Source organism: Varanus komodoensis, unplaced genomic scaffold (genome assembly GCF_004798865.1).
Source record: "Varanus komodoensis strain SLA01 unplaced genomic scaffold, ASM479886v1 scaffold94, whole genome shotgun sequence".
NCBI lineage: Eukaryota > Metazoa > Chordata > Lepidosauria > Squamata > Varanidae > Varanus > Varanus komodoensis.
The window spans coordinates 1,325,660-1,349,063 of NW_025336646.1; the positions used below are offsets into that span (position 1 = coordinate 1,325,660).

Consider the following 23,404-nt stretch of genomic DNA (forward strand, 5'->3'; position numbering starts at 1 on the left):
TTAAGGTGGTTGTGAAAACCTAGCCCTATTCAGTCACTCTCATTATGTGTAAGCTATAGCAATTGAGAAGGGAAGCAGGGATGACTTCACGAACATCTCACCCTCCCTTGCCATTCTCATCACATTCTACATATGATGAAGGGCTTGGGAGAGCCCTTGTACAGAATCCTCTGTAGAATTCTCCCCGAGATTTTAATTATCTTTATCAAAGAGGTGAATTTGTAAGAAAGTAGTTTCAAATACAGTGAAGAAAAAGTAGGTGTGCCAATTCTGTAAGCATATACATCCTATCCAAAGCAAAACAAACCCGGGGAGATTCATTGATCACAGAACCTGCTTGTTTAAGACAGGATTTAAGACTATCTCATGTCAGTTCAGGGAAAAGCCAGGAGATTGGAAGCCTAGGTGATGCCTTAGCTCACATGCTCTATGATCAGTGATGCTGTGCCATGTCACAAATTGTACCTGTGACAAATTGCATATCCCCCAAGCACCCGCACCTTTCCTTGGTCAACAGATGCCCCATATTGTCCAGGTCTTGTATTACCTTATAACTGGCCTTATCGCTACAAGAGAGCTGCATCTCGCAGTTTATCCCACCCATCCAGCTACATACATAAGCAACAAACTGGGAGGGGTCAGTGTGCAGCAGATTTCCTCTAGCAAAACAGTAAGATGGAGATGCTTCACAAGGCAGGACAATGTGGGCCATTTTTGCTGGACCCAGGCACTCTCGATTTGGGCCTGAAATATGATGGAAAAGACTATGTGCAGCGAGTTCATTTTAAGCAAGCACCATTTCTGATAGTACACAGCAGCATCATTAGTCTCATTGGTGAAAGCATCAGCCTCAGCTTCCAATTTCCTAGTTTTCTGGATTTCGAGTCAACATAGACAGCCTTCACTCCAGTCTTAAGCTAGTAAGTGAATTTATTTTTCAAATGTCTATGCTGCCTGTCAGGATGACAAAACAAATAGAACAATATAGTAACAAAAATGAAAGCCATAGAAGAACAGAAAAAATAACACGAATAAAACAATAATCTGGCAATGGGAAAAATAGCAAAACACTCAAAAGATAATAAAGGAGGTCCCAAACAAGTTTGCCAGGAAAGAGAATTCCATAAATGGGGCACCACCACTGAAAAGATCTTCTCTATAGTCTAACTCCTGATGCTGGGGCATCCAGAGGACAAATGCAGTAAAGGGCAGCTGGGGTTTCTTTTACAGCTGGGGGGGGGGAGATGGTGGGAAGATCTGCAATGGAGGCCAGGAACATATGTGACACACCACATATGCAACAGAGGAAAGGAGAGAGTTTCCCTTGCGCACAGCTGAACCAGCTTTAGACTGGGAAAAGAGAATTTGCAGTGAGAGCCAAGAACATACTTAGATTTGCAGAATGCAAGGTACGAGACATATATGTATGTCTTTGGTTACCTACCTACCCAAAGATCCATAGAGCGAGCGAGAAAGAGGAAAGAAAGTCAGACAACAGAGTAATTTCAAAATATATTCAGGGCTAATTGTTTTAGTTTCCATCCCCATCAGTAGCCATGATGTTCAATGGATTCCAAGAGTGGCTAGAAAATAAAAATTCCTGAGAAGAAAATCTAACAGAGCTATTAATACAGAAATTGCCCTTATGAATTTTCATCTCCCAGCATTCCAAACTGCCACTCTTGGTATCCATTTGACATCACAGCTATTTAGGAGGGTGGAAGCCAAGAAGTCTGGCTTGAAATATATTTTGAAATTACTCATTGATAGCTTTTCTAGCTGTCTTTCTTATATATTAACTTAGCACTTCCTGCATTCACGGTGGATCCAGAGCCTCATTGTTTGTTTGCTATTCTGACATTTTATACCACACCCTCTTGTTGAGTGGTCACAAAATAATTAAGCCAGAAGGGTCTTTTTATGAAACCTGCTTCAAGTTTCACTATGTTTCCTTCAAAACCTGAAAGATGGTAGTTTGGGAATGAGGTTTTTATGTGAGAGCCGAACATTCATTCATTCATTCAAAACATTTATAACCCGTCCTTTGCATAGACTCAGGATGGCTTACAACATTTATGGAGTGCTCTCCCCAAGGGAACTTGCCTGGCTCTGACATTTGTCATTTTTTCCTGGCCACGCAGGGACACACTTATTTTCCAAGGCATTTAGACATTGTTTACAGCATGACAGGTGTGGGCTACTTTTTGAGTTGTTTGCTCTAGGCTGTGAGTGGGTGACAGAGTATGAGTATTTTGGATGAATGTGTTCTGCGTCATCTTTTAAAATCATGCTTATATGTTGACTTTTGTTTGTATCCTTGAACTGATTATGGTTTATACTGAATCTCAGTTTATCTTGATTTGTTAATTACATAGTGCCTTACAGAGGTATTCACACACACCCCTTTGACTTTTCCAAATTTTGTTGTGGATTTAATGATCACCTCCTTTGCTGTGACATGCTTAACCTCTGGTGCAACCCTTTATTTATTTATTTATTTATTTATTTATTAAAACATTTTTATGCCGCCCCATTCGCCGAAGCCTCGGGGCGGCTTACAACATAGATAAAACAAGTTAAAATCCATATAAAATAATCTTGATTAAAACTCACATTATAAAATAAGCCGCCCTGGCCAGATAAAATTCAATTGTATTTAGCATTTAAAATGTTGCTTAAATAAAAAGGTCTTAGCCTGGCGCCGAAAAACAAATAACGACGGCGCCAGGCGGACCTCTCTGGGGAGCGCATTCCATAACTTAGGCGCCACCGCTGAGAAAGCCCTTCTCCGAGTAACCACCCTCCTAATTTCTCTCACGGAGGGCTCCCGGAGAAGGGCCTCTCCCGCCGATCTCAGGGGGCGACTGGGCAAATATGGATGTAAGCGCTCCTTCAGGTAACCAGGACCCAAGCCGTTTAGGGCTTTATAGGTCATTACCAACACCTTGAATTGGGCCCGGACTTCAATGGGGAGCCAGTGAAGCTGACGGAGAACTGGCGTCATGTGAACATAACGTCCAGTCCCCGTCAGCAGCCTGGCAGCTCTATTCTGAACCAATTGAAGTATCCGGACCGTCTTCAAGGGTAGCCCCACGTAGAGCGCGTTACAGAAGTCAAGACGGGAAGTCACCAGCGCATGAGTCACTGTTGCAAGGCAGTCGTACTCCAGGTAGGGGCGCAGCTGATGAATCAGCCGAAGCCGAAGCCCTTTGCCTCCAAAAGTTACATACCGTAGTTGAATGGAGTCTACCTGGATGCAATTTCACTGCCACATGATCTCAGATTACATATGCTTGTTCTGGAAAGTTCCAGAATTTGTTAGAGAGCATAACTAAACAAACAGCATCATGAAGACTAGGGTGCTGTTTAAACAACTCTGAGAGAAAGTTCTGCAGAAGGACCAGTCAGGGTTGGTTATCAAGGGAACATCCCATGAAGCATAATTAAATCCATCATTACAAAATCCATTGTCTAAAGACGTGTACCTCCCAAAACACAGTGACTAGGTGAGGAGGACATTAGTCAACCAAGAGACCAATGGCAACTCTGTAGGACCTGGAAAGATCCTCCAACAAGTCCAACAAGTAGTTTGTTTTCATATACTTAACCTCTGTGCTACTGTAAAAATATTTTGTACCTTCACAAAGTGTTTTGTATATATCAAATATTAACAACATCAGTAAATCAAATTTAATTCCATGTTATAATACAAAAAAAAAATGTGAAACAATCAAAGGAGCTGTGTGTGAATACTTCTGTAAATCACTGTATATTTCTGAATTTCTGTTTATAAGTTGCTTTGAGACTGCTTTTTCTGGAGGGAAGTGAAACCTTTCCAGAAAGGTACTTCCAGTACAAACTTGCCCAGATAACTTAAGTACTTCAGAGGACAACACCTACAGTTCTCATTCCTGATCCCCAAGTTAAGGATGAGTCAGACCGTGACTGCAAGAACATACCCTGAGTCACCCTAGGGAACCCCACCTTTTGAGAGGCTTAGCAAGTTCCTCAAGTCTAGGGGTAGCTACTGCGTGCTTTGCTGCCTTGGACACAGGCCACTCAGCGGAACGGTCAGGACAACTGTCACCAGGAAGCATTTTTCCTCTGGCAAGCTCTGCGATCCTTGGACTTGCCAACGCTTGCTGGGCAGCCAGGCTCACCTGCAGGACGAAGCAGGAGCATTGGTTTTGGAACAGAAGACATTACATTAAATCCAGTGTTTCCCCAACAAAGCTAGGAGGCTAGAAGGACCCAAGGAATTAGGCCATCTTTACTCCTGCACTCCTTCTGCTAATGAGCAGTCTTGAAAACAAGGTGGCCTAAGCAGATCCTCACAGAACTAAGCAGCATAATCAAGCAGATGCTCACAGATCTAAGCGGCATAATCAATCCTTCCATCAACAGACTGGGTCTGTTTTGTTGCTGCTCCCTCAGTCACCAGCATAAAAGGTTTTGTGCTGGTGGCAGTGATCTGGATGAGCTGCCCTATGAATACAGCAATGCAGGTTGGATAAAAGTGCCTCTTTCTGCCACTAGCTGAATGGTTGTGATGATCTTAGACAGAGGTAAAAAAGGAAGGAAAAGGAAAGGAATGGCTGGAAAAGTATGGCAAAATTATTGTTGTCACATGTGTAAGGTGATTATCATCTCTATAAACACCACAGCAAGTTACCACATTGTAAGTAATTCCCTGCATTCACCAAAAGCTCCAGATTCTAACCCTGCAAGTGGTACATCTTAAGCACAAACAGGTGTGAAATGAAGGCAGTGGGCTTTCCTCTAGAGAGCAATTTCAGATGGCAGCATTAAGCTGAAGAGCATAACAAATATTACAAGGGAAGTGTCCCCGGGTTCCTTATCTCCAAGGGTGCAAATGGGAGGTTGTTTTCTCCCGCAAGCACAGGGGGTGGGGGCATTTTGTTGTGATCACGGAGCAGCTATATCTCCCTAACTGCTATGGTTCTGAGAAAGATTTGCCCACATTCATGCTTGTAATAAAGAAAACATTACCATGTGAGCACAAGAAACACAATTAGTATCATGTGTAGTTAGACCAGCCTCCCCTAAACTGGTACCCTCTAGGCATCCTGGACTGCAACTCTCATAATTCCCAGCCAGCATGCTGAGTTAGGACTTGGACAGACAAAGGACCATTCCAGGATCACAGACCCTGATTTTCTGGACTGTAGATGATGGAAGACCTGAATCAGCACACATGAAATGGCTCATCCTCCTTGGTTCCCCTGCTTCCCCTCCCCCATTCCCTACCAATGTATGTATTGCCAGTTTTCCATAAAGCAGCTCAGCAAGGCCAGCAACAGCTGATGCCTGCCCTATTTCATATATAATTGGTAGAAACAGGGGTAGTGATAGTGATGAAAATACACCCTGGATAATACAGATATTTAAACATCTGTCCAACACTGGAAGTACCAAAGTTACTGAATTACTTGTCGGATCGGGGCCTCCTTGATTCTGTTGTCATAGCACAAGGTCTCCTTCTTCAATATAGGCTGGGCAAGATGTTCTGTCCTTGGAGTTAATACGGCTCTCATTGCAGCCCTCGAAACCTGTGTTTCAGGCTACATGGGGCAAAGAAACCAGTAAACTTTAGAACAGATTTATTAAAATAGATTTTCATACAGCAGATTGAAGACAGAACCTTCAAACACATTATTATGCTCACATACTGTAATAAACAACCCGTGAAAGCAAAGGGGATGGCTCAGTCTTACTGAAGTACTCAAGCACTCCTCCTTAATGTCACATCTCTTTGAAACGTTACTGCTTAGCTGGTCTCCCCCAGTACTCCTTATGCATAAGCAAGCAACTGTGCTTATCTATACTACTACACTCTGCATATCAATTTAATAGCCACAACTTCCCCTAAATAATTGTAGGGTGCTTCAAGGTGAGGCTTTTATTGTGCAATCACAAAGCCTGTTCCACAGATTTTTATGGGGTGGGGGGAGAGAATAACTGAGTTGAGAACACATGAGTACACCCCAGGGCTGAGCATGGGCTAACTGTAGGCTGTTCTTCGACTGTGGGTTCCTAAAATGTGAATTATCATGTTGTCTGAACCCAGCTGCACTAACAAGCTATGGCTTGTTAACCACAAAACACCTGTCAGGAAAACCCATGTTTTTTGCTGGGTTGTGAACTGTGGTTTGTTCACCATGTTTTGTTATCTTTGCCAGGTACAGACAACACACTAACCCATGTTTCAACAGCAACCCAGAGTTCAACAATAACTCATACTCAAATCATACTCAACCCTTGCAGGTAATTGTGTTGTCTGAACTTAATCAACAACTTTTTCCACTTGAACCCCTACTGTGTTTTTCTACAGCTTCTTTCATCTTTTCTCTTTCCTAGAAAATGCCAATATGAAGGAAAAGATGGGAGAACTGTACCTTGCAGTGCTAGGGCTCCCCAAGGATCTCTATGAATTAAAATTTGGTGAGGGTATCAAGTGTCCACTCTTAGAGATTCCCCCTCCCTGAATTACTGTTCCCAAGGATCTCTGGAAATAAGAGTAGTGATTATATTAGTAAGACTCAAATTTCCCATATTCTATCCAGTCTTAGCTCTAACAGATCTGTCATAAGCTTACACCGCAAACAAGGTGAGAGTAAGGGGTTAGCACAGGAGGCCCTGTCCTCGTGGATGCAGAAACAATGCCAGAGGCGGCAGATGAGAATGTTTGCTTGTAACATTTGTACATTATTACTTTGAGAGGGCCAGAGTGAACAGTGCTCATTTCTACGATAGCATGTTCTCTTGGGTCATGTTGCTAGGATATCAGAGGATCAAGGGTAGCAAAGGTAGGTAGGAAACAATTCCTGGACAAGACAAAGCTGAATGAGAGAAAACGTTATGGTAATTGCAGAAAAAGGCCTCCAAGTGTGGTTACCAGCTAGAAGGCATTGTATAACTGTTCTAACTTATCTTCTTTAATGGATTATCTTTGTTAAGAAAAACTGTGGAAGAAGCGGTGGAAAATAGTGGTGGTGGGGATTATGCACAGAAGACAGCATTGTCTGGACCACTCTAACATTCAGTAAAATGGCATAATAAAAGCCTGTTGAGAGGTAAGAGGGCTGCATGCCCAAGCAGCTTTCCACACATGCTGCCAATTTGCATCTGGATACACATCTACATCTACATCTCATGGGCCATCTGTTCCTGAACAGGGAGGATGTACCCATTGATGCAAACAGGTGCTGGCATCTGGCATCATCCACTGTTTTGCATCTTGACTATTTGTCCACTAATTCAGCTGGGAAAAGGCTATAGACAAAGGTTGTAAAAAGATGTAGCAAAATTATCTGGCACTCAGAAAACTTCTCAACAGATTTATATAAAACTCTTCATTTTGGTAACTAGCAACTATGACAATTTTAAAACTACTGGCAAAATGAGATTATGAGGCAAATGCATTAAAGGTACTATTCTTGCTTTTTTCATGTGTCCCTTCCTTCTCCCTGCATCTATATATCAGAGTCTGAACCAGCTAAAAACAACCTCCTTATTTTCACATTATCTAAACAACAGAGAATGGAATGCTAATGAATCATCCCTTTCTAGTTTACTGGACCATCTTATCAGATAGTATGGAGCCAAAACCAACCAATTCATTATTATTTTTAGTGGGCTGTATTTGCATTAAGCAGTGAGGCATGATAATGCTAGTTGTTTTAAGATAGTTGAGCAGCGTGTTGAACTTTCTTCCAAATGCAGTCTAGAAGATTGTGCCCCTATTGCAGCATTGAGAGATGCACAATGGAGCTGCACACAGAATCACAAGTTCAAACAGTTGCTCATGTGCCCTCTGGTTTAGGATCATCTTTACCTCTTTTGGAAGAGTGAAGCACTGGTGCAGGGATCTTGGGTGGGCAAGGTTCAGAATGTGCTGGGAAGGTTTGCAAGTAAGTGCTGAGAAACTGACAGGCCACTGTGGGGAGCTTCGTGGCCTGCAAACAAACACAAGCAGGGGACCCTTAGCCACTTTCTAAGAATTCTACTCATCCCAATTGCACAGGCATGCACACACTCACACATGCATAGAAGTATGTAACTCTAGCCAGTAATTCTGTAGCGGGTTATCAGAATTGTAACTTGTAGTTATTTATAGAAACTTTGCTATCACAGCACAATATTGCCTCCTGTTTGTTAACCATGCTCTGCCTTCCTATCTTGGATGGGTTTCTGGTGTTCCCTATGAACTTCCGTATTCGATCACCAAGCATCTCCCTAAGTCTAGTTTTCGCAAATAGTGTTGCACACAATGTTGCAAATATGTTTCTGACCTCTTAGTTGGAACTTACATAACAAACGGCGCTCTGTCCAAATTTCCTACCACATAGATAACTAGATGTTTGTTTTCTACATGAAGGGGATTTTGTTTTCGTTGTTATAACAATTAAATTATAGAAACCTCTTTAAAGCCCAGAAATAGGTTACCTCTGTATCTGATATTTGTGAGAGCCAGGGCTTAGCCTCTTTTCTTTAAAAAGTCTAATAACACAATGTTATGGTTTCCTGAAATTGTTGTTGCTAGTTGCGAACTCGTGTCCGACCCTTCGCGACCCCATGGACAGCATTCCTCCAGGACTTCCCGTACTCCACCATCCCTCGGAGTCCACTTAAGCTCACACCAACTGCTTCAGTGACTCCATCTAGCCACCTCATTCTCTGCCGTCCCCTTCTTCTTTTGCCATCTATTGTTCCCTACATTAGGCTCTTCTCCAGGGAGTCCTTCCTTCTCATTAGGTGGCCAAAGTATTTGAGTTTCATCTTCAGGATCTGGCCTTCTAAAGAGCAGTCAGGGTTGATCTCCTCTAAGACTGACTGGTTTGATCTCCTTGCAGTCGAAGGGACTCGCAGGAGTCTTCTCCAGCACCACAATTCAAAGGCCTCAATTCTTCAGCACTCAGCCTTCCTTATTGCCCAACTTTCACAGCCATAATTGTTGGGGAGATTGCAGACTTATTCAGAGTTCCAGTTCCAAGGTCCAGCAACCTTGGCGCTAGGACTTCGAACAGGGAGGTACTCCTGACCCCACCCCCTCATAGCTGGCACAGTCTGGACGGCTGGAACCAACTCTCACCCTGGTTGCAGCCATGTACTTAGTCCAAGGGCCTGAGCCATCCCCTATATATATTCAGAGAACTGGCCCTTATCTGCAGATGATGAAGTGTTGTCCCTGGCATCCACAGCCATGTAAGGAGAGGAAGAAGTTGACATGATAGAGGATGTCATCTCTGTGTTGGAGTCATAGTTCTTGATGCCCAGCAGTGAAAGGGGACTGACGAGTATGGGAGCAGGAGAGCTGGATTGGTAGGGTTGCATGGTTGAAGAGGCAGGCCATTCTGGAGGTCTGTGAAGTCATTCCAGTGAAGAAGTTGGCTGTTGAGGTCTCCTTCAAAAAGCCAGCCAAGTTAGCCTCCTTGGCCCTCTTGGACAATTTCTTCACTTTCTTCAACTTCACCAACTTTCCCAGAGTTGGAGGCAGCGACTGTCCCACAGCTGAGGTGGCAGCTGCAGGCGGCATGGACCACTGTGATGACATGGAGCCAGAAGTGGACGGGAAAGGAATCTTCAGCAGATTTGAAGCATCAACCCCTTTTAAAGCCGTGTTTCCTAGCTCTGTCTGAAGGCAGTCAGCATGATGCTCCCTTGCTTGCTTTGTAAATGCCTGGCAGTGAGGGCACTGGTCTGCCACATGGCCTTCATCAAGGAGAGCCCGACAGTAGGTGGCAACTTAGAGCCACAGCACATTTTCAGAAAGGAGCCTTCAATGCCATTGGGAGAGACAAAGAACTGAGGGAAAGGGTGGAAACTCCTCCCTATTAGAACATACACTGGGGGCAGGGAGGGGTTCCTGGCAAAATGCTCTTAGCTAGTAAATCTTCCTGGTAACAGCCCCACACAAGCACAAACCCATATGTGTAATGCACAGGGACCAGAAAGAACTCTCGTTATTTTTAGCTTCCTTCTATGATTTTTCCAGTATTTCCCTTGCTTCTGCTAATCTACTTCCTTTCTCACACCTCACCCTTGCATTTTGCAGCTGGTAGAAAAGGAGGTTCAGACAACTGTCTGAATCAGCTGCCAGCTGAACACTGAAAAGTGATCCAAGCATGTTAGGAGTCCAAAGGTTTGTATTTGGTGAATGGTAAAGCATTTATGTGGAGAAATAAAAACCAAAAATGATGGCATCCTGCAGTTTCTGTGAAAAAGCAAGCAGACAAAATGAAAAGGGGTGCTGTGAAAATGCTGTTAAGTAAAGAAAAGAGGTAGCCATAATTCGGCTTTTATACAGTTTGATAGTTAATGGCTAGTGGATGCTTTTGATCAGTCACTCTTCCTACGGCTTATCTGCTCCCTCCTTCTCAGCTTGCATGTTTGAGATACTGCAAATAATAATAGTAGTTGTTGTTGTTGTCGTCGTTGTCGTCATCATCTGCAATTCTCCTAACATGCTCCAGCCAAGGAAACTGGCCCTGAAGAAGACTGAGTCCAAATATGCCCTTTTGTTCAAGAAAATGAGCGACATAAGATAGAATGAGATGTGTTGAAAGTCAAGAAACAAAAGAACAGGGCAGTGGTTTTCTTGTTATAATCATACCAGTCTCTCTGACTAACCTGGCTTGCATTTAACACCAAAAACCAGGTGTTAACATGGATGAGTTTCTGGGAGCCTAAATACAATACTGGACATGTACATGTTCCTTCCTCCCCCATCTTCCACGAAGTTAGGAAGAAGACTGAGGCAGGATTCAGTTTCATTTCTTTCTTTTCTTGTTAGATATAAAGCATGATTCATGGTTTAAAACAAACTTGCTTTTCTTTAATAAGTTAACTAAACAATTCATAGTTTAAAGGTGGCTCATTTGGCAAATGACTAAAGTTTGTTTTAAACCATACCTTTTGGTTTGCGTGTAACAAACCAAGAATCATAAAAACTGAATCCTGATCAAGTCTTCTTTCCAGACACATGGGAGACAAAGCATGGAGAAAGGGCACACGTTCTTCTACACAAGGCTGTTACTTGTTGTATCTACTTTTGGTTTCATCACAAAATTGATATCTGAGCTCTACAAGAAAATGCTTCCTCTCTCTTAGTTTTCTACTATATAACCTCTAGGTGGCACCATGATGTAGTGGAATATCACAATTAAACAAAGTGGAAAATATTTTTTCTTTCAATTTCAGAAATAATAGGCCATTTCCCCTGCTCTAAGGCACCCCCAGAAAAGTGCTCCACAAATACAGAAGGGAAACTGCAGAATCATGACATCGTCTAAAGCAGTGGTTTTCAACCGCTGGTCTGTGAAAGAGCTGCTGTTGTGCACACACAAGACAGCAGCATCTCACTCACCAGGACCAGTGCAGGGCTAGCTGTGCTCTTGCTGCTGATTCCCCACCTCTTCCTTGGTCAAGGAGGCCAGGGACGGGAGAGGCAGCTCATCAGGAGCTAGCTGGGACCCAGCTTTTTCCTTTTTCTGCTGTGTTTTCTACTGGGAAGAGAAATCCTGAGGCAGGATTGTGCTGAGAGTGTTTTTTCAGCCAGTCTGGTGTGCATGGGGATTTGGGTAGGTAGGGTTTGTTGTATTTTATTATTTAGCATTATGCAAATTATTGTATTAAGTAACTTTGTTGGATGTTGTATTGCTCTGCTGTTAATATTGTATTTGAATTTATATTTACTATGGGCATAGTATTGCATTTATATTGATTTTGTATTCTGCTATTGTAAATTTTTGATCACGTATTCTTGAAAGAAGCAACAGCAGATTTTGCAGTAGCCTTATCTGAATTACATATTGCTCTCTAAAAAATTCAATTTTATTCAATTACATTTAATTTCAATATTTTATTCTTTTATTAGCATTTTTACTGCTCAGTTTTTGATTATTTTACAGAATTTTCATTTTTGGTACTAAATTTAAAAACTAATATACAAAATACTATATTATGTATATCATGCTTTTTATTTCTGCCTCGGTGGTCCCCAAAATAATTTTCCTATTTTTGCTGGTCCCCAACTATAAAAAGATTGAAAACCACTGGTCTAAAAAACTCACTAACAACCATAAGTAATCATGAGCACACAATAAATGCCTTGTGTAGAAAAGCTTGGCATGAGCTGAAGACTTTGCTTAAGCTCACAGGTTTGTCCATATAGTGCTAAATATGAAAATGTCACCCATGACATAAACTCAGATGGGTTTTTGCTTAACACGAGGGTTCTATACAACTTCCTGCAGCTAAGGCTTCAAAATCCTGTCACAAATACCATTTCAGCCTAGGCAAAGAGCCAAACTACACATGCCATTAAATGCATCACTTGGGAGCTGTGTGAATTCTTTCAAAACTACAAACAGCAGCAGTTGAAAAGGAGGGAACCAGGAAAGCCCACTCCTCACCCAACGATCCTGGCCAAAAAGCCTTCCTCCAGGAAGCTGTCATTAGTCCTTGAAGGAAAATGTCCACTGGTGCCCAAGGGGGTTCCCTCCAGTGCCAAACGGCAGCTTGACAATGCTAAGGACATTTCCATCAGGACTGTGACAAGGAAGCAACAGGACTAATGCGCCTCTTCTTTGGGCTCCCAATCCCGATCTGGGGGGTGGGGAGCAACTTTTTTTTTTTTTTTTTAAGAATCACATGTCCAAGTGATGCATTGAACATCACATATAGTTTCCACATAAAGTTAATGTGGAGGCAAGACTCGTCCATGTGCTCCCTTTCCAACAATAGGCCTTCCATTCCAACTCCACCTTCCATGGAGGGGGTGATACGTGTCTAAGTGCAGAGTCCATTATTTATTATTTATTTAGTTAAAGTTTTTATATGCCGTCCCCTTGCTACATAGCCTCGGGACGGCTCACAAAAGTAACATTAGAGTCCCTCCAGCAGTCTCTGGTCCTGCAATGTGTGTATGTATATGTGTGTATATCCAGGAGAGGGAGAGAATGTATTGTGACTCTTGATTTCCATTTTGAGCTTTTCATAGTTCCATCTTCTTAGACCTTGTCTCTTGTTCATTTTTCTCATGACATCAGCTCTTTTTATTCCTCCTGCTACTTCTGTTTTACTTTTCTCATATCTGATTTTGCCTGCAGCTGTGGGACAGTGCAGTTACAAACTGAAGAAGAGCGAGTTCAGCAAGATGAACTACAGCTGTAGTCTTCTACCTTCTCAGGCTCTATCATTATTGTAAAACCCATGTTCCTGTTTTCTTTGTGGCCACTGGATGAAAGGAGAGAGGAAGAATCTAGTTTCTCCCCTGTTGATACTTACATTAAGGCAGAAATCACATCTTCACACGGCACATAGTTAACTTATAGATGCAACTCGTAGATGAAAACATCCAATTTGGAGGGCTTCAAAAAGGGACTGTATGAACTCATGGCAGAGAAGGCTATCAATGGCTACTAGTCCTCCTGTTGGTTCTATGCTACCTCCAACAGAAAGGGAGTATGCCTATATACATCAGCTGTGGGAGGACATGGGTGGAGGGTGCTATCACTCACGTCTGGCGTGTGGATTTCCCATCAGGTTGGCCACTGAATAAACAGAGTGCTGGATGAAATGGGTCCCTGCTCTGATCCAGCCAGCCTCTTCTTGCGTTCTTTTGAGTTTTTCTCTCAGGAAAGAGTAAAAGTTGAACCTGTTGGAATTCTCACTCCTGTACAACTGTTAAGATCCAGGAGGCCTATCCGCCCTTTACCCCTGCTCATTCTGTCTGCTTTTCTGCTTTATAATCAAAACACAACCCTAACAAGACATCACCTTCGCAGTTTGGTTCCTCCTTTGCTACACATGTTATTGTGCTAATACTTCACATAGCACTTAGGAGCTTTCTCCTCCCTCTCACACAGGCTCCATCTAGCCTTAAATCCTCTTAATAGCCTTGCAAAGCTCCTGTCAGGGATTCTTCATTTTGGTAGCAAGCACAGTCTAAGAAACGCAATCTTTCTTGATAATGCTCCCTGTGGAGTCAACTGATCACTTCCTACTTGCACTACCAATACTCTGACAGTCAATCTTTCCTTTTCAGCAGGAGAGAAGTTCTTCAGAAATGGTCCCACCTCTTTCCAGGACCCTTCACATACAGGCAGTGGCATGGGGGCCACTAGACTGGAGCAACTGCCATGAGGGAAATACCAGTTATGGATTTATTTCCCCCTTGCAAGCGCTGCCCAGCTGAAGGAGTCTGCAGTTTGCATGCAAGGGAGCCACATCAGTGGCATCTCCCACACAGTGCCTTTATAAACTGTGGAACCACACAGTGCTGAAGCCAGCTCTTCTACCTATCTATAAATTGAACCTATGTTAGAACATGAGGCCTCTCTGAAGGGCATATCTTTTATGAATTCTGTATTGAAAACCCAGCTGGAACACAGAAGTAAGACAGCTAGTAGTTTGAAGGTCTCACCTTTGTTTCAGGTAAGCTGCTGAGTATGGCTTAGGTTCTGCTAGCTGCAATATTCGTTTGGATGGGATTATAGACTGCAGTCCCGAAGGGCGACGCCAGATCTCAGAAACCCGACCACAGCTGTACACAAAGAGGGACCTTCACAAGGAAAGGAGGAATCACAAGGTATTCGTACTCACAAAGTGGATGAATTTGTACTCCTGATTTATGTCCGTCTACAGTTACTTATGTTTTGCAGTATGTCCTGTTCTTACAGTTTGAATATCTATACTTCTGCCAAACATTTTGCCAATAAATACTATGCTTTACTTTCAAAAACGTTGTGCATGTATAGAGAGAGCCAAAGAGAAACTTGTCTTTTAAATCCAAACAAACATAGTTCTGTGTAAACAAAATCTTGGAGCATGACAGAGGGAAGCCTTAGATCCTTTTCCACTAACAGCTAATTTTCTGTGTGAGTGGATTTTGGGGTCAATGGAGAATTTATTATTTCTTTTATTTATGCCATTTGTTCTTATTTTGCTAGTCTTAGACAGAGCACTGTAAAAGTCACAACACCCCGCTAGCACCAGCAAAAAGATCCAAACTTAGACATTACAGTAGCAGTATTGTCTAAGTTCAGATTGTTGCTGACATTATAACAAGGCTATGTGCTAACAGTGCTGGCTAAATAAATAAGTAATGCATGGGGATTATGCAATGCAGCAGGGGTGGGCTGGTGGAGGAGGCTGACCCCTCTCTCTTGCTGCATCCCCATATCCCATGTGCTTTACCCCAATTACTTCTCCTGGTGCCACTCCAAGAGGAGACCTGCACTAGAGACCCTTTATGTGTGAGTAAGAGCTGTACTAATATTTCTTCAAAATGCAATAATTTCCACAGAGCTAAACACTTATGAACAAAGTAGCCATCATGTTTATAATGCAATTGAGTGCCACACAAAACTCCAGTGTTCTAAACTGTAGGAGAAATAGGAAGCAATTGAAAGGCCAAGTGGGCCAAGGGCCAAGTTGTGTCACTGTATAATGCACGTTTGTGCCACCTTTGGTTTACAGAGCATGGACTGTATTAGAAAAGAGAAAACTGAGTTGCCGCTTCTGGTTTCGTCTCTGTACTCAGCTGACAAAATGCACACCATGGATGAAGCACAGCGACAGAGGTTGCAAACAATTCAGACTCCACTCTGCCATTCGTGCAGTCAAAAGGGGCAGCAAAAACCTCACACAATGGAGGAGACTGTCCCTCCTTCCCTCCTGCATGGTGGCACCCAGCAAAATGGCTGCTTGCTGCTCCCATGCTCTACCCCATCTCTCTCTCCTCCCGCTTTCATTCCCTGTTCTTTTCTCAGTGGCAGCAACAGTGTGGGCCCACTTTGCTAGGCCGCACCATGCAAGAGCATGTGAGAAAGAAGGAGTTGGGTGATACTGTTTTCCCGCCCACAAATCCCATTAAAATCAGGATGAGAAAAAGAAAAGAAAGACTGAAGTGGGGCTTTGGGAGAACTTTAAAGATCCCACTGGCAAGTTGTAACACTGCTCAGTTGGAACACACATAACTTTGCAGCGCATGGAACATGCAAGCACCAGACACATCACCATAATTTTGTTTGGGGAAAAATGGTTGGAATATTGAAGGAAGAATAACATAAGAAAAATAGATTGGAGTGTGTGTCATGTGACCTGCTAGTAAGCCAAGCCTTACAATGTTGGTAAAAATGCTTTGCATAGATCAGCTCTCTCACTACTACTGGAAAAAAACAGAAAAAAGCAGCTTGCAGGAGTAAGCATGGAGAGGGCTCTTTTTCCCACCTGCTCATGCTACATTTTAAAGCAGCACCTTCAGTTCCTACCTATCCTAAATTTTGCAGAACCCTGACTTGTGTAGCCAGGATGTCTAGTTTGTCCTTTATTCCACCATGCTGTTGGCTTCTAAGATTTGAGATTATAAAGCTGCTGAATTCTATAACTATTACCAAGGGCTGCCCTTTTTCTGTACTTTTAGGAATCGTGGCAGAAAACATTGCCTTGGATGTAGTACTTGTACCACACACACACTTATTAGGTAATTCTGTCCCCAGTCACAAATAGAAGAAGAAATCTTCTGTGGGGAAAATACAAAATAAAGAATTCACACAGTATAGAGCTGTGCTAAAATTATTCCAGGAATTGTTCTGCCATGATCTATGAACTGGCACTCCAAAGGGATGAAAGTCAGGTCTGAGATTCAGATCGTTCTGTTCCAGCACAAACAGCTGCTCAATTCATGAGTCAGATCTCTTGACAATCAAGACTTACGCTACACCCTTTTCACTATTCTCATATTTCTGGCAAGTTGCTGATCAAGAAGCATTGATGATAAACACTGAACTTCCTTCACTTCACCTAAAGATACTTTTGTAACATCTGGGGGTCAAGACCACTGCAGTAATTAATGGGAAACTAACATTTGGAGGTAAGCAATGACAACCATTCTATCTATTTAGGACACATCTACATTACAAACTTATAATCATGGGTTTGTACTACTAACTGTCAAGTTTTTCCTCAGAGTGCCCCAGGAATTTTCATTTAGTGAAGCTGCTGGGACTTTGGGAAAGAGGAAATTACCAATTAAACAGATTTACAGTTGCACTGTGCAGACGTCCTCAGAGAGGTATGCACTAATCAGAGCACAAAAGGAATGTGAAACTGGCAGTCTCAGTTATCGTTGATGGCCAAATTTAATACTGAACAGCAGCAGCTACCAAGAATGGTGAACATCTCTGTCTTCCAGAACAAAAATTAATGCACTAGCAAGATAAAACAGTGGATCTCATCTAGCCAACTACGCATATTTAGGTTGCCTTGATTCCACTGGGAAAGTGGTAAAAAGTTCATGCTTTACTTTCTTTTTTTACAAAATCAATGGACACATGCTCAAAATTTTCCTACTGCTCCCTTCTAACAGTAGTATTCAAAGCAAACTTGGGGCATGATTTATTTTTTATTTATTTATTAAAACATTTTTATGCCGCCCCATTCGCCGAAGCCTCGGGGCGGCTTACAACAATAAATATGTTGTAACCAACCAAATGTAAGCACTTTTAAGTGCAACTTGCTTGAATGGAAGAATTAAAATGAAAGTCAATAAAATCAGCGAGACTTAAAAGTGCTTTGGTTGATCTCTAATCTACATGCTGCTTTGATCACTACACAACCTACAATTGCCCTCTAGAGCATGGTAGTCCAACATGCAGACTCCCATGATCTTCTTCAGCTGTCTTGCCACTTGGAGTCCGCTCCCCCATTCCACCCCTCAGTCCAAATCCCAGCAATGGCATGGGCATGATTTAGGAGAGCGCCAACATGTCTTGCTGTCTTCCTGAGACTCAGGAAGACAGCAAGTCAGGCTGGCAGCCTTGGGAGAGGTTGCCCCAGCATGCTCCATGCCACTCCAATTCCAAGAAGGAAGGCAGGGCTGGGAGGTCTCATGAGAGGGTTTCTGAGCAGGAGATGCAAGGAAGAAAGGGATGGGGCACCCCAGAGGAGTGGTCATTGGGCTTGGGCTGTGCCAGAGAAGGAGCTGCCTGTGATCTCTTGAGGTAACCTGAACTTGTGGAAGAGGACCAACTCTGGGACTGCAGTTGTACCAATTTTCTTCCTCTTTTCTTCCTCCACCTTTTCCAGCACATAGGCAGTTTGTTTCTTCGAACTCACAGAGAAAAGTTACTCTGAAACCTCACATTGGTTTTCTCCCCCATTAATGTTTAATTAAATATATTAATTGTGCATGTTAAATATATTGCAAACACTTTAATTTGCAATATGGAAAGCGTAATTAATTGTGCACCCCCCAGGTTTCCTGTTGGAGTCCTCATGCAGCCCTCGAAGTATGAAAAGTTGGACTGCCCTGCTGGAACACCAGTATCTGGGGAGGAAGATCTCTCATGTCCCAGGGGAAGGAAGCATGGTGACCATCCAAATGGGAAGCAGCTCATCTGATCTAGGAAGCAGGATGGCTGATCTGCAAGCAGAGAGCAAGCTGCTTCTTCACACTTGAGCATCTCTCTCCTGGAAAATCATGCAGGAGTTCTCTGCAGAAGACCCAGGGAATAGCTAGTGAGGGAAAATTGCTGGTGCCTTTTCTCCTGTTGCATTGGGAGGCAACCTTTCTTCTTCACAGAGACTCCCATGCTTTACCAAAAGCTGATCTTCAGAAGTTCTGCTACTTTCAAAGGAAGATTCCTCATAACACAAGGAGCTACAGATCAGGAAACATGATTCCAAAGCTGCTTGGTCACATGAAACCAGTTGCACACCCCTTCAGACCCAAACATCTTTCAGCCAGTTCCTGTGTGATTTTAAATGAGAGTCAAAAAGACAAACCTATGCTGGAGGTCACATTTTGTCTTGGGTTTTGCCAAAGCCAGGATTCTTGCACTTGGCTGACTCATCGAAGCACATGAGAGGGGCCATATTGTCTCTTGGTTTCCCCATACTAACTTACTGTTGTGAATAAAAACACAAGTACCAACCAAACATGTTTAGAACCTCACATACACCAGAGGATGTTATCACATTAAGAGATCATGCTATTTATACAAACTTTCCAGAGAATAGCTCTTATAAAGCCCAGGTAGTGCAGCGCAGCCAATGGCCATATTAATCTTGAAAGGTGACAGGCAGCACTTTGAATTGGGGTTGAAAACAGTCTTAGAAGCAAATTGCAGGGTTCACACAGCCACAATAGGATTGTCATGGAAGCTTAGTTTGGGCTTACAGGCCACCCTAGCAAACCACAGTAGGGTCTGTTTGACCCAGGGTGGGCTGTGATGTCCTCACAGCCCAGGCAACATAACTCATTGTGGGTCAAGCCATACTGCACTTGTGAGCAGCTATCAGAGGTTTCTCTGTTGCCAGGCTAAGCCTCAGAAAGGGGCAGTTAGCAATGATCACTGTGGCCAACTCGTGGGTCGGCATCATAGTTGGTGGTCTCTTGTAGCCTGCCACAATAGCAAGTCTCTTTCAGGTTTGCTACTGCTGCTGACTCATAAGTCAGTGGTAGGGATGGCTGATTGCTGCTACAGTCAGGTCTATTATGGCAGGATGTAGTGAAGACTGAGCAGCCATTGCCGAGATTGGTGAAGCTTGCTCCCAAGCCGGTTCCACCACTCTCTGCCCTGCCCTGAACTGCCATGCCAAGCTCCAGGAGATGTAGCCACCACCAAGCTCACTGAAGCCAGCCTGCTTGCCGGCTTCACCCACCTTGGCACAGAGGTCCCAGATGCTGTTTTATGTACTTTGCGTGTAGCTGTCAGCAGCACACAACTGTGATGGGGACAGAGGAAAACTCTGGTACTTCTTCAGAGTCCCCTAAGATACTCATGGGAGGACCAAGGGAGGAGAAGGAGACATATACACATAGAGTACCTGATCATCTATCAGGCACACTGGGGGGGCTTTGGATATTTAACACACACTACGTGGTTTATGCTACAGTATGTGTTGAAGTGTCTGAACCCACCTAATGCTTAGGTTCAAACAAACTGAAAACCCATATTCAAGGGCTGAGTGAGAGTTATGGTTGAAATATGCCTTGTTTTTGAAACATGCATTGTGTGTTGTCTGTACCCAGCTGCACTAATAAGCCAGGACTTGTTAACTATGAACAACTTATGAATAGAACTCATGGTTTGTTGTTGGATTGCAAACTGTAGGTTGTTCACTATGCTCTGTTATCTCAGCTAGGTTCAGATATGATAACCCACATTTCAACAAAAATCCATGTGTCAGTGCCAACAGTTCTTGAGTGTGGCTTAAAGTGCTGTCTGAACCCAGCTAGAGCTGCAAGAGTCACATTATCGAAAACCAATCAAGAATTAGCTGGGACTCTTGTCAGCTGGAGTTTCTGAACACTTTACAAAGGTAGCCCAAGTATATCACATGGGAGAGCACCTTTCCCCTTATCAGCTTGCCCAGTCACTGAGTTCATCAAGTGCAAGGCTCCTGTGCTGGATCCACATGGATCTATAGCCCAGCTAGGGCCCTTCTGGAGTACATCCTTCAGGCACAGTGGTCCCTTCTCTGCCTCTGGAGGTCAGGAAGGTACCAACATTGTGTTGTTTTCAGCAATTGCTGAAGAAATATTCATTTTACCCAACCTTCCTCAATAGACCTACCATGGTTTTTATTGGTATTTTGTTTTTACAACTTCCATTTTGCTGCTTTATTTCAACCATTTGTGTTCAACTAGGTTTTCCAGTATATTCCTGGTATATATTTTCCTTGGTTTTACCTTCTAACAGAATTTCTCAACAGCTGACTCTGTTTCATAGTGAGAACTGTAAATCTGAGTGTGTTCTCAAATAATCTGTGATCTAACTTCATTTTTGCTTGACACTAACGGTTAACTTCAGCACAGGCTATGATGGTCTGAACTATATGAGGCAGCATCCTTACCAACACCCTGGTAAGTGCCTGAATGGGAGAATGACAGGAAGCTAGGGAAGGAAGAAATTGGGATATAAATAGCATTAATATGTTCTAATACAATGAAAACAATGATACCATTGAAGTAAGTGTTGGTGTACAGAAGCCTTCCCTAGCATCCAGATTTGTTGGACTACAATTCCCAGCATCCTTCAGCAAGTTCAGAGTTATACCCCAAAACTTCTGGAAGGTAATATGTTAGAGAAGGATGGTGTAGATAAAATGGTTATAAGTTGAGCTGCAAAGTCCCCAGTGCAAACCTTGCATCTGCACTATGCTCTCTCAGCCTCCGCTGGTATGCAATATGGAGATAATCTTAGCCTACAGTACAGGACTATTGTAAGACTGATGATGAGACAACCGAGATAAAGTACATGAACTGCTTTTAAGCACTGAATTTATATTGTAATTTGTTTTATATTTTTAATGTATTATATTTTAATGTTTTGTGAGCCGCCCCAAGGCTTCGGCGAATGGGGCAGCATAGAAATGTTCTAAATAAATAAATAAATAAATAAATGCTGAGTATTCTTATTATTACTTATAAAATTTATTAAGCAGCACAAACTTACCGAGTAAAATTCCACACATCTTTTGTCTCCTTTGGTTTTGCAAGCTTTTGTAACCTGCAAAGTTCAAAATGTTTACATTTGTAAGGTAAATATAAACATATAGATGAGTAAAATTGTTGTATAAAGACTGGAGTTCCTGTGCTCTAGCATATGCTAACAGAAAAAAATTGTCGCTCTAGAAAGTGTATAGCATGCATGTAGTCTTTCCAGTGACAGCAAACTGCTATGCCAGTGCTAATGCTTGGAGCCCGAACACCAGATAGTCTATAATAAATGTTTCCAACAGAGTAGAAAGCTAAGAGCCCATTCAATTACTACATTCCAAAAAGAATCCTGAACTCCCTGTGAGTTTTGCTTTCTTCTGTGCTACTTTCTCATTGAGGGGAGAAAATTATTATGATTTATGTATACAGTGGAATCACCATGTATGGTGATCTATCGTATAATGAGAGAGAAAACAAAAGAGACAGGGAGTGTCTCCAAAACACCTTTGCTAAATATAATTCCTGTATATGATCACAGGGTGTCATATCTTCTATGGTCCCTCTTCTATGGTCGCTACAGGGACTGAACACACTCCTCTTTCAAAGACTGTGGATACAGAATCTGATTCAGACTAAGAGGGAGCAGATTCCACAGCTGAAATTCCAAGGCCATTTGATGCTGAGATAAGCTAGGCAGTCACTGAAAATCATACAGTTTCAAATTCTGTGGGAAAATTTAGTAAGCAAACCGATACAGCGAGGGAGAAAACCAGCATTATTAATCAACATAAATAAATAAATATTTATTAAAAACAAACATAATCAATTAATAAGTAATCTGAGGATGTGGTATCAAGTTTGGCTTGCGGACCAGTTGAGGAGCACTTCTAGTAACTGGCCCACAGGCATAAAGGAGTGGTTTGCTCTTTTCAATTTGAAAGGGAGGAAAGGTATTCAGCTTGGAAAAAGCCTTTTATTGTTCATTTATTTGATTGACTGATACCCCACTTTTTCCCAATGAACTCACAGCAGCTCACATCATTCTCCTCCTGCAGTTCTCAATTTTATCGTCACAACAATAACCCTGGGCTGGGAGTCTGTGCCTGGCCCAAAGTGACCCAGCTGGCTCTATGGCTGAGCAGTAACTAGAACCCAGTTCACCTGAGTACCGTTTCCACACTCTTAACCTCTACACCACACTGGCTGTTTCCATCATTAAGCCATGTTTCCCAATGGCCAGTATCCTAACTTTCTTTGTTTCTGCTGTTATTTACTTCTGCAATACTCTTATTTTATATCACAAAGTCAGTCTAGCTGGTCAGCTTTAACACCATAAAGGCTTCTAGTTAGGAAATTTATGTCCTGGTCTGCTTGGAAGGAGAAAAGAATGACCACAACATTCACTTCATATTCTATGGAAGACATGTGGGACTTCCAGCTCACTGGTCAGAAATAGCAGATGCAAGTTCTCTGTCCACCAATGGCCTCCTCAGGCCCTGCTCCTACTCTCAACATGGAAAAAGCACTTATCTCCTATTAATTGCTAATCAAAGATAAGAGCTATTCCCTGCTTGGGAGGAGGCAGGACCCGGGGAGGAAGTTGTTGACTGATGCAGTCCTGCTTCATCTGAAACTTGCTCTGTTCACTTGTGACATGCAGTTCATGCTTATTTCTAAGTAAATTTGCAAGGTCCTGGTGTTTAGGATGATATCTGAAAACTGTGCTGTTGATTTAGTACTGCTTACTTCTGTGTAGGCTTAAAATATATAAGGGTCTCATTTGGTCTTGCCCACTCTGCCTAATGCCACAATTACTTTGCCTTCACTGAAATCACTCATGGAAGAACTGTGGCCCTCAAGACCTTTCCCAAATTGGAATCCAGCCCTTGAACTGAAAAAAGGTTCAGCACACTTGATCTATCACGAGAGGAAAAT

At 42.7% G+C, this 23,404-nt stretch overlaps 1 protein-coding gene across 13 annotated transcripts in view; it reads right to left on the reverse strand.

Annotated features, from left to right (window-relative positions):
- ARL9 (ADP ribosylation factor like GTPase 9) overlaps positions 1–23,404 on the reverse strand; it is a 75,962-nt gene that overhangs the window by 2,184 nt on the left and 50,374 nt on the right. For 3 of the 13 annotated variants that reach the window (XR_006413614.1, XM_044418880.1, XM_044418881.1), the window contains exons 4-9: positions 21,486–21,539; positions 18,811–18,930; positions 14,447–14,584; positions 7,856–7,976; positions 5,451–5,582; positions 3,985–4,160 (exon numbers count right to left, since the gene is read on the reverse strand). Coding sequence is in view for 7 of the 13 variants with exons in the window: in XM_044418880.1 (XP_044274815.1) it covers positions 3,985–4,160; positions 5,451–5,582; positions 7,856–7,976; positions 14,447–14,584; positions 18,811–18,930; positions 21,486–21,539 (741 nt within the window). In the remaining 6 variants the exon portion in view is untranslated. Of the gene's footprint in view, positions 1–3,984; positions 7,977–8,868; positions 10,235–11,964; positions 13,258–14,446; positions 14,585–17,870; positions 18,931–21,485; positions 21,540–23,404 lie in introns of those variants that run through there. The other 10 variants (XM_044418882.1, XM_044418884.1, XM_044418888.1 and 7 more) reach the window with 10 other exon arrangements.